General features: G+C 54.2%; 3 protein-coding genes across 3 annotated transcripts; all 3 read right to left on the bottom strand.

Moving 5' to 3' along the window:
• Positions 1-143: 143 nt before the first annotated feature.
• HMPREF1541_09345 (uncharacterized protein) lies at positions 144-2,429 on the bottom strand (the record flags this gene model as incomplete). The annotated part of the gene is made up of 2 exons (XM_008714019.1): positions 144-254; positions 291-2,429. 2 exons carry the CDS (start codon positions 2,427-2,429, stop codon positions 144-146), a joined length of 2,250 nt encoding a protein of 749 aa, XP_008712241.1.
• Positions 2,430-4,831: 2,402 nt separating this feature from the next.
• On the bottom strand, positions 4,832-5,359 carry HMPREF1541_09344 (uncharacterized protein; the record flags this gene model as incomplete). Its single annotated transcript, XM_008714018.1, has 1 exon — positions 4,832-5,359. One exon carries the CDS (start codon positions 5,357-5,359, stop codon positions 4,832-4,834), a length of 528 nt encoding a protein of 175 aa, XP_008712240.1.
• Positions 5,360-7,463: 2,104 nt separating this feature from the next.
• HMPREF1541_09343 (uncharacterized protein) lies at positions 7,464-9,188 on the bottom strand (the record flags this gene model as incomplete). The annotated part of the gene is made up of 1 exon (XM_008714017.1): positions 7,464-9,188. The coding sequence occupies one exon, from the start codon at positions 9,186-9,188 to the stop codon at positions 7,464-7,466; it is 1,725 nt and encodes a 574-aa protein (XP_008712239.1).
• Between the last annotated feature and the right edge of the window lie 1,642 nt (positions 9,189-10,830).

Raw genomic sequence — 10,830 nt, 5'->3', positions numbered from 1 at the left:
ACAGGCTGTTGTTGCTCGTTTCTTCATCAGACATCATAAAGTGTCGGGCACTTTACTCCAAAGTTCGGGGCCGCTCACGCCAGCCAGGCTTTTCCAAAATCAACAGAACTCACAACCGCGCTCCGGCTAATATGGCAGGTCTTTTAAAGAAAATCGTCAATATGGCGCAAGATCTCTCGTGGCTCGCCGAGCTGATGCGGGCTGCGAGGATCAATAGCCACTGGAACCTGCGTCGCGATCTCAGCAGGAGTCTCCTGCATCGTAGGTGCGCGAATATGCGTAAAGCCAACAAACCCTGGGCTTGGGGTAGGTGGCGGTATCGATTTCATGGAACGCGCGGACTTCGGGCCACTGCCAATAGCCAACTCTCCTGCTCGAAGTGAGAAAGGCGATGCTAGGAACTCCGTTGCTCGTGGCGAGAACAACGATGGCGTTTCCGGTACATCTTGGTACGCCAGATCCATCGAAGGCCTCGAGACATGCAAGCGAGCCGGCGATGCGGGAATGACTCCCACCTTCGGGCGATGTGGCGGTATTGCTGCTGGATTGGAATATTCCGCAAGCTTTCGGAAAGGCAATGGTCGAGGCTCAACACTCTGCTTCTTGGCCGCAGGCTCGTTCCGTGGCGGCGTAGGAGGCGCAGCATTGCTCTTGGGTGGTCCAGCTGAGGCATGCCGCTGAGCAAGCTCAATTGGCTTCTTCTCTTCTTTGGGAAACAGAGGTACGGGAGGCAGTTCCTTGTCGAGCTTCAGCGACCTGAGTGGCTTCGCAATTGGCGTCGTGGACGGATCTGTTTCTGGCGACGCTGACGCATCACTCTCATGATGCAAATATGAGAGTCTGGGGTTCTTGAAGGACAGTGAGTCTGGAGGCGAGTACTTGAACCACTGAGACGGAGCTTTGCGCTCACTATCTGTATAGAAGCCCTTCTCGATATTGGCTCGAAAGTCGCTGAGTTGATATATCAAGCTCATGTTGGGACCAACCCATCGACTTTTGCTCTTAACTTGTTGATACATTGAATGGAAGTCGCGCTGGTAGCCCTTGAAGAGGCCATAGGCAATGACAAGGGAGGCAGATCGGCTTACGCCCAACTGGCAGTGAATGAGCACTTTCTTATCAGCCTTGACTCTCTCATCAATGACGCGACATAGCGGCCAGAGATCCTCTAGAATCTCAGAGTTGTGGTCCCAAGGCACGTGGAGATACTCGGGATCATTTTTGACGGCCGACGCAGGTCGAGGCGTCGTGGGCGTGGCATCAGCGGGCTGAAACTCCCAAGCCGATTTGAAAGAGAACTCAGACATGGCTGTCTGGGGCTCGATCATCGAGTTACGGTTGCTCCTCCAGACCGACATGACGGTGTCTTTTTCGGCTGGGTTGTTCTCGAAAGGATTCTTGATTTCCTTGGCAACGTTGATCACAGTATCAAAGTCCTTTGCCTCTTCCGCTTTTGGTTCGAGATAGAGCCAGACTCCACAGTCATAGATCTTGATCGGGCCCTCTGGATAGCCGCGCTCTGGCGCTTCAAAGGATCTGCGAGGTTCGTCTTCCTCTCGTAATCCCGGTAATAGACTGGCTGACTGATGGCTGGAGAAACTGGAATCTGAGCCGGGTCTAGAATGCCCCGAGCTAAATGACGGCAATGATAGGTGGAGGCCACTTGAACCGGATGTGGTCGGCGTTTGAAGAGACGGTAATGATGGTGAAGACTGTAGCGTCGGCAGCGTCGGTCTTGAGCTGGGTGTGGGCGGCACATCTCCAGCCGCACCTCTGGGAAAGCTCATTTGATTGAAGCCGGGTGTTCGGATCGTCAGATTCGTTGGCTTCTTTCGCGCGCTTCTCAGTGGCTCTTTCAAGGGCGATACTGGCACCGATAACGCGTTCATTCGAGACTCGGCGCCATGCGAGGTGGCCGGTCGCGTAATGTTAACCGCAGTGTTCATATTGAGCGACAAGTTTTTGACATTCCGAGTTGGCGAGGCTGGACGTGCAAAAGTAGAAGGCGGCATCTGCAGCACTTGCGTACCTTGGTCCCTTGAATCTCCCGTCGATTGCCGGTCGTGGTTAGAAGTCTGCATGATATTGGCGAAAGGTGATAGTGGGGGATTGGAGGAGGAAGCGGACTCGGGGGAGGATGATGGCGATGGATCGGTAAACAGAGGAGACGACTGATTCGTGGCTGGCGAGGATGTCGAGGAGTTGGTTGCTATAGACGCAACGCTGTCTCGGTGATAGATCGGATAGGGTAAAGGGTGATTCGACAGTGTGTTGGGTGAATTAATGTTCAATTGTCCAATAGCTGCTTCTGGCTCTTTTGGTTGCGATATCTCTGCATATTCTCTATCCATGGGAAGATCGTCGCTGTCGTACACCGACATGAAGGTGGGAAGTGGCGCTACAACGGAAGATGCTATATGTACAGGCATAGTCGGGCTCGGGGGAATGGTACGCAGGCGACGCTTCGGGCTTGAAGAGGTCGGCGAGGGATGTAGGCCTTGTCGAGATGTCACTGGATAAGGACGGAAGCCATTCTGAAGCGTAGGTCGTTGGTGGGAGCGGATGGATTGTTCGGAGTGCTCGGTGACGAGGTCAAAAGACCTTTTGCGACAGTGCATGTTAGCTTTGGATGCTCCTCGAACCGTCGCCATGGTGATTGCGAGCCAACGATACAATCGCAACACCATGGCAATGCAGATGGGTAGGTGGGAGGGGAAAGATGAGAACATACTGGAGCAGGATAATGGCAAGTGGCGGGTAACCGGTGACGCTCGAAGCGATTCAGCGATCAGTTGACGCGGCGATTACGAAACCGAGGGTGGAGGAAGATGGTAAGAGAGTCGAAAGAGCCAGGAGGAGGTGTTGAAGCGTTTCAAGTCGCAGGCCGAGGCGCAGCGAAGAAAGAGCGTGAGGCTTTCTTCCAGGCTTCCCTTTCGTCTGTACGGTCCAGCCGTGCTCAGAAAGGGGCGTCTACAAGGCAGAACGATGGTCGCATACAATGCGACCGAGGGTATCTGCAATGCACGAGATGCTCTAGTGTACTGCGGTGTGAAGGTGGCGCTGGTCGCAGGGCAGTAGTCGACAATGAGGATCCAAGATTCGCCGGCGGGGTCAAAGTCAAGGATCGCGCACGCGCCAGTGTCGAAAGCCGCTCAAATAAAGGGCAATTAGCACGACCAGAACATTTGGAAGCAGAAGATGTCGCAATAATCGGACTCGATAGTGTTGTGAGCACGATGGGATTGAATGGACGAAAGGTCCTGGAGCGATCGAGGCCAGGGAGTGCTGGCGAGGGCGCTTGCTGCCGCGCTGAGAGGGTGCTCGGGCTGGCTTCATTGGCTGCGGCGCCCAAGATGAAACTCGAGGGGTTGACCATCGTCAGCCAAAGGGCACGCATGGTGGCACAAGCCAATGCTGCTAACAATAGCCTGGCCCTTTTTTTTTGCCGCGCACCACCGCTACAGCAAATCATGGCCTGAGGCGCGACCAGGGTTCTCCCAGCTGGATCGCCGTCCCAGGCCAAATGGGTGGCAGCCAATCCTAGCTGGTCTTGTCCCAAGGCCTGTAGACGAGCGCGGCGAGCGCGGTCCTTGGTATTATTGATGCATGCCACCTAAACAGCCCGTGCTCCAGGCCTCACCTGCTGGAATCGACAAAAGATCCTTTGTACAGCTTTTCCTGCCCATATCCGCCTTGGTCATCGAGAGTAGCAGCAGCAGCAGCAGCAGCAGCACTGGCCTTCCGCCTCTATCTGTCTTGCACTCCCGCCCGTAGGAGGATCAACAAGATGCGCAGACACTTAATCTCAATGACGCCGCTCAGCTCGCTCGAGGGTCCACGAACACCGAAAGATGGTCCATGATCCGCAAATTGCACTTCTCAGCATTCCCACTTCAGTTTCATCCCCTCGACAGGGGCGGTACCACTTGGCCCTCGACAAACCTCGGTGCATCGCTTCTTCGCCATTTTTATCCTGGACTATAGCTCGTCGTCGTGCTCTGTCGCTTCAGAACCGCCCCCTCCTAGTCTCGCTCTGTGTCAGATCCCATACCCGAAGCTAGGTGACCGCTGTTCAGACACTGTGCTCGGTTTCCATGGCGATCAGGCCATCTCGGCACACCGTGCGCGTGTTTATATTTTTGGCGGTATGAGCTGGTTCACGAATGGTCTGTGATGCGAAGAGGACTTAGCATTGCGACTTCTGGACAAGCTCTCGTAGCATAACAGCGAAACCACGCACGGTGTTTTTCGTTCTGGACCGGCAATGTTGAGCAACTGATTACAAAATGCATATAATGCTCCTACCGTCACAACAGTACAGTACGATTCACAGACTGACCCTACACGCATCTAGACATCGATCTGACTTGAGGGCGAGAGAGGTCAGACAGGACCTTGCTTACCGAAGAACAGGCCTGACTACCTGACTGGCAAGGCCGTGATTAGGTGAGTGTTTCTGGATGGCTTCTCGCCTGCGCTGCTGAGCTCCTGGTGTCGTCTAAAATTCGGGCCAAAGAGAATTGCGAAAGCTACTGATGTAGGATGTTTGCTACAGGAAGATGAAGGCAAGTGCTCGCCAGCCCTTATCGATGCATGTTCTGAGGCCTATTTCCGCTCAGGTCAATTATTCTCTACCTATGCCCATTTCCTGAAAGAAAAACTTTTTGATCCTCTTCCCCAAGTGATGCTCAAGCAACTTCTCCCGTACTGTGCGAGCGATGAAGTATAATGCACCGGCCCTATCCCATTGTCATACAGACTGGAGAATGTTATTGCTGAGTTGAGATATAAAAGTGTCGTTAGTCATGTCGTTCGGTGCCGTAGCCCTGGTCTACCTCCTTTCCTTGTGCAGCAACTGCTGGTTCCGCAGGTACGCGGCTCCGATACCCAGACCCAGCTCTCTCTGCATGCCGGCCATGCCAGGCTTGGGTTTGTACGGGTTGGCAGCCCTGGCCCTCGGATTCGCGGCCGCGCCATAGTGGCTGAAGCTGAAGTAACTCCAATCTCTTTGGCCGGGATGCCGTTGTTCCCGGGAAGAGGAGCTGACCTCGACGACGCGTGGGATCTTGCGTTGAGGCCGGTCGAAGGTGAAGACGTCATCAAAGTCGAAGTCTTTCGATGATAGGTCCAAGTCGTCAAATCGGCTTTCGGTTTCGGCCACGAGCCTTTGTTCCGAGGGTGTCAGAGGCTGGTCGAAATAGGTAGGTGAGTGGGAGTGCGGCACGAGTTGGACCGAAGACTCTCGACGGGGCAATGCTGGCTTTGATGCTGTTGAAGAAATGCTCGCGTTACTGGCAATTGTGGATATCGACGTGATGGAAGCACGTTTATTGGCGGTAGAGGACTCAGATGCGGCCATGATGTGTATGTATGACTTTGGGGACTGGTCTCGTAGGCTGAAGGTTCACGTCCTCAACGGTACGAGCAGACTTATGCCGACGAAGAGAGTCCTGATTTGCTGTGGCCCAAGCCTGGATCTGTATCTGGACAAAGTTGCCTAAGGCTGCAGCAAGGACGAGGCTCCCTGGGCTTTTCGTAGTCAGATGTCGATCGCCCAGTATGCTAGTGCAACTACCCCAGGTGAGGTATGACTTGTCAACGTTAGTTGCTTTGGCCGTGAGGTACACACTGTTGATGGTGTCAGACCGAGTGCTTAACAACGGCAAGTCCTGGCGTGATGCGTGATGTCCAAGGTACGCGAGAAGATTGTTGATCGGATGGCTGAGGAATTGACGAGCAGGAATGATCAACAGTCATATATCCGCGATGACAGTCAGATACCACGAGTCCACAATTTCAGGAACAAAATCACACCATAACCAATGGAGATGGCACACTCTCCTCTTAAGGTCCTGGAAGAGGACTCCGTTAGGTGCTCGCTCGCTTGTGATAGGCTCGACACAAACCTATGCAAGGTCACGGTGGAATTGCGTGTTCTCGAATCCAGAAGCAACACGGCGGCTTTTTCTGCTCACGCCTTTCCATTGCTGGATGAGATGATTGTGGGTTATTGAGGCTGACTGGGTCCTCAATAATTCCTGAATCCTCCCTGCTTCATGCCGCAGGCTGCTTCTTTCCTGAAACAACACTTGCTTCGAGCCGGAACTCCAGCATCGTGGAGGGATTATTGGCTGCTACCGAGCCACATTGCTTGTGGTCAGGCACCGTGCCTTGCTCCCCACAACAGCGGATCGAATCAGCGCTGAATCGGTACTCCATACTGAGAAGTACATTGAGCTGAGTCACCGCTGGATTTCAACGTCGATCCACGTGTAACATGATGATCACATCTGATTGGTATGCACCAAGCCGCAAGTGGCACTTCCTCCTTACAAACGGAATCTTGATTGACTGTGTTCTACACCGTTCATCCCTCACAGCGCAGACACGTTGCAATCCACTATCCAGTTGCAAGGAGATGGCGCTGCAAATTTTTTCCGTTGTGATCGGCTCCGAAATATTCGTGGCACGATCGCACGATGGCCCGGTCATTTACTGCATGTTGCAAGGAACATCGTTGTTCCGCGGCGTCCAGTTCCGCCTGGTGTAGGTTGTGGCATGGAGTATCAGAAACCTGGAACAACTGCACGAGCCACCAAGCCATACCAATGCACAGCCTCATGAGATACTGGAACCTGCCTCCCTGACACTGAACATGGGATCATACAACATTCGCATCTGTCGTCCAAACAGTTTCGGGGGAATTGACTGCCGAATGGGTGTTTCCCACGAGTCGTCAGCCGTGGAGGTGCCCTTTGCGTCGTCACCACATCGACCAACGGCGTAAATCTGGTCCACGTCTCACATTTTCTGCTCCCGCTGCAAAATGTGCTCGGCATCTATGGAGTGGTATGATGCTCATACCACCATTGCAAGGGGCTGTGGGCCACGACGCGACGACTGCCATCAGGCTCCGGAAGGGATGAAAGTTTGCAACAAATTCGAGCAGAGGACTACTCTTGCAGTTTGTGTTGAAGGGAGAACTGAAACGGATGCCAAGGTCAGTGCAAGAGTAAACCTGCGTGGATGAGGACGGGCCGGGGCTGAAGAGTAGTACTACCACTTCGTTAGAAAAATTATCGCCGAAAAGATGATCGCTTGCTTTTCATTTACTGATCCTGCCCGGGTCACTAGTAATGCTGAGTGACGCTCACACTTGTGGCTCAACGGTATCGATACTGTACAGATACATTGTTTGTCCTTGTTGTAGGCTACTCTCCCTAGAGTAAACCCTCCAGTTCCCTCACCAATCGCTCGCAGGCGGCCAAGTCTCTTCGCTCTTCCCATCGATCCACGTGTTCCTGGCTTGCCCTCCTCTCCACCTTTCGAGCTTCTGCCGCGTCTGCCTTCGCTTTCCTCTCGCCTCTTTCCCTCTCTCTTTGCTGTTTCCACTCTTTGGCCCACTTCTTCTCCTCATGCCCGCAACGGGCAAACAAACGCGCAGCAGACAAGAATGGTGTTTTCTAAACAGGATTAGCCCCAGAACCACCGGCGGCGGCGAGGCTGGCAAGACGCTGCTCTCTAGCGGCCTTGAGACGAGATGAGACTGAAGAAACGCGGGCCGCGAAGCCGGTTCGGCGTCCTGGAGCACGAGGGGATGCCTCGCTTACCACCGACGCTGGCGAGTCAGGGAACGTGGTAGGGCGAGGTAGGGCGGTCGGCGGATTGCGCTCGATTGAGATAGTGAAAGGCACCGGAGAAGATTGTACCGCCGGAGACGCGGCAGTGGGTGTTGTATTCACAGCCCCAGTCCGACGGGAGACGAGGCTGGCCTGGGGCGTAGCCGCCTTGATGCCATCAGTCACTGGTAATGGGTGCTGCCTCGTATATTCACGAGAAAAGTTCGTCCGCGAAGCAGTGGCTTGGCGATACGAAGATGGCGCCTCGGTCATGGCTCGCGAGACTGGCCGCGGCGAAGGCTCTGCGCTGTTGGCGAGCGAAGTGCGGCGTGACACGATGCGAGAAGAAACCACAGGTGGGTGCTCGGTGGAATCGGATCGACGACGAGAACGAAGTTGGCCACCCGTAAAAGGATCTCGGCTGCCTGGGCGAGACGTCGGTGAGTTGTTAGCTCGCGAATCGTCCAGCATTGCGATGGCCAATTCGGTCAAACTTCGACATAGCGATTCAGTACGGCGGCGGATCATACGCTCGGACTGAGGTGTCATGTTCGAAGTTCCAGTATAATCATGGTTTACCATAGTCGAAAGCTGCAAGGCATCTTGAGCCGTGGCCTGAAGCTTTTGATAAATTTCGGTCCGGACCGAGGACCTGGCATTTGTGAGAGCCTCATGGAGCGTAGGGTGGACTGTTGATGGAACGCCTGGAACGGCCGAGGGTGTTTCGTTGTTGGGGCCAGATGGTTTGTTTTTTGGTGAAGACGACAAAGCCGTGGCTTGGGTAGAACCTGTCCTGGGTCGTTCATTGGAAGTGGTCATGGCCGCTGCTGACGAAGAAGGGATCTTGCCAGTAAGCTCCAATTTCTTTATCCTGGACTTCAAGTCGTCAAGCTCATCCCATACAGTGGATGGAGCTGTGGTTGAAATCGTAGACTCGGTCTTAGTAGGCTCTTGCATTCGCATCCGATCTGCATAGACGTTCTCTGAAGCGAGTCTGAGTCGGGCCTGATACGAACGGGTCGGTGGGCGTAAGGTCTCTGGGTTGGCATTGGAGTGACGACGAGAGCGAGCTTGGGAACGAATGTCGCTCGTGTCGGCATTAGAGGATTGATCTACGGGGACGCCAGCTCGAGATGGGGTTTCGGAATAGTATGTGGAGGAAGTCAAAGCACCAGGGACGTGGGGTCCTAACGAGGCCCGTTTGCCGAGACGCTGAGGCAGGCTTTGTGTTTCAGGTTCGAAGTGGGTCGACATGGGGGATGGCTTTAGTGAAGTAGTTGGTCGTGATGAGGAGAGGAACGGCAACGAAATCCGTGATCTTCGTGAACCGCTGGTGGGCTTCTCCTGAGCAGAAGCAGCGTGACGATTGATGGCCGCATCCTTAGCGATGTGGAGGTACAGGTCACTGGTGCTCTCCGTGGTAGCCCCTTCAGTCTCGCCAGCAGCGGACTCGTCTCCGCTCTTCGCTGAGCTGATCGCATGAAGATTATCCTCGCTGCTCGAGTTCTGGAGAGAATCATCAGCCTTTGGCTCGATGCTGGTGGCGGTTACACCGTATTCGTTATGCATTTTGTTGTTCGCCACGCCGGGAGGCGGGGTCAACTTGGGATTTCTGGGTTTCTCGATGCCGAAGTGGTCGTTCGTGTCCGGACTCGAGAGATTCAGTAGTGGGTCAAGAGTAGGCGTCGAAAGTGAAGGACTGTGACATGCAGTGTTAGTGACATCATCTACGAGCCTGTGCAGCAGTTTCACGCCGGAAGAGATGAGTGCAGTACCCTAACGACAGATTTAAGATACCAAGGAGCAGAGTCGACCCAAGCAACCAAGGAATACGGGGTGTGAACGTACCTTGTGGTAGAAGTGGTCGTAACAGGTTGTGTGATAGTACAGGATTCGCGATTTTGGGTCGCAAGTTGGGTATCGTCGGAATCGTTAGTGAAGTGGTTTAGAGAAGATGAAGTGTGGCCAATGGCGGTTGGATCCAAAGTTGGGCCTTGATTTATTTTGAACGCGTTCTGGTCTTTTGATCTGGTGGTTCGGTATTGGATGACCCTATCATATGAGGCGGTATGATGAAGCGCGTCAGGCACCGGCTTCTGCGAACGACCGCGTTCTTGAGGCCGGACCCGTTCCTGCGACAGCGTCTGCTGGGTCGAGTACGATGGAGGAGGGCCGTTGCTTGTTTCGATGCCGTAGCTCGAATGTGAGGCAGGTGGTTTGCGCTTCTGCGAGGGAGAGAGTCGCAGCAGAGAAGGTGTAGTGTGGGCGCGCAGTAAGGGGGTTGATGGCGGCTGCGCCCCGGGGGACGATGAAGGTCTGCCGTCGTCCTCGACCCGAGAGGAAAGATTAGGGAAGCTGAAAGTCTTTGAAATCCCGGATAGCCTCTTCATGTGTACATGTTTCCGCGACGGTTGCAATTCGTGAAGAGGGGCAGACGCGCTGCTGTCAGGTGACGTTTCTCGACGACTGCGGTTTCGCGACCTCAACCCACGCGGGTCGTGCGTTGCAGCTGCAGAGATGTTGGAAGCATGTCGTCGATGCCGATATGATTGATAGTTGCTGAGCTCGTCCTCTCGGAGCGCTTCGAGGACGCTGTAACTGCAATGGACTCCATCACGATCCATTGGGCCCGACCAGGACCAGGATTTGGGATGAGCGTGATTTGTCTGAGCCGCGCCAGGATGACCGACAAACCCCTGTAACTAAGCTAGTGTCCTTCCGCTACCCGAACCTGGAGCATGAAGGCTAGGCGCGTTCTTTGCTTGCACACATCAGCGTTGGTAGCGTACAACGCCATCTACGGGGAAGGGAATCAAAGTGAATCCAGATTACGAAGCTATGTACACTGAGGGAGGGAGTAGGGCACTCGCTCCGGTGCGGAGGCAGATCACGGCAGGATATCCCACTAGGAGAAGCCGGAGCCGTGTGATTCGCAGAGTGTGTGCTGAAAGTTCTATCACCTCGAAAACACCCCTTTGATGGCTTGTCATGGCTGAAGTACTCCCACACAAGAGACTCATTCAGGCCCGCTTTAGCCATAAGCACCGGAATCTCGATCTGCGACTATGTCTCGACAGTCGAGCTTGCAGCGCAACCCTTGCTCGACCTCCGTCTAATGGCTCTTCTACACATTACAATAATGCCAAAATGGCAGGGTGTCTGTGCTAGTTGTGGGGGCTCTTGACACCATCGTTTCAGAATCTGAAAGCCT

The sequence above is a fragment of the Cyphellophora europaea genome (assembly GCF_000365145.1).
Source record: "Cyphellophora europaea CBS 101466 unplaced genomic scaffold supercont1.10, whole genome shotgun sequence".
NCBI classification, from domain to species: domain Eukaryota; kingdom Fungi; phylum Ascomycota; class Eurotiomycetes; order Chaetothyriales; family Cyphellophoraceae; genus Cyphellophora; species Cyphellophora europaea.
The sequence above is the reverse complement of the archived record's forward strand: the minus strand, read 5'-3'. Positions and strand labels throughout refer to the sequence as shown.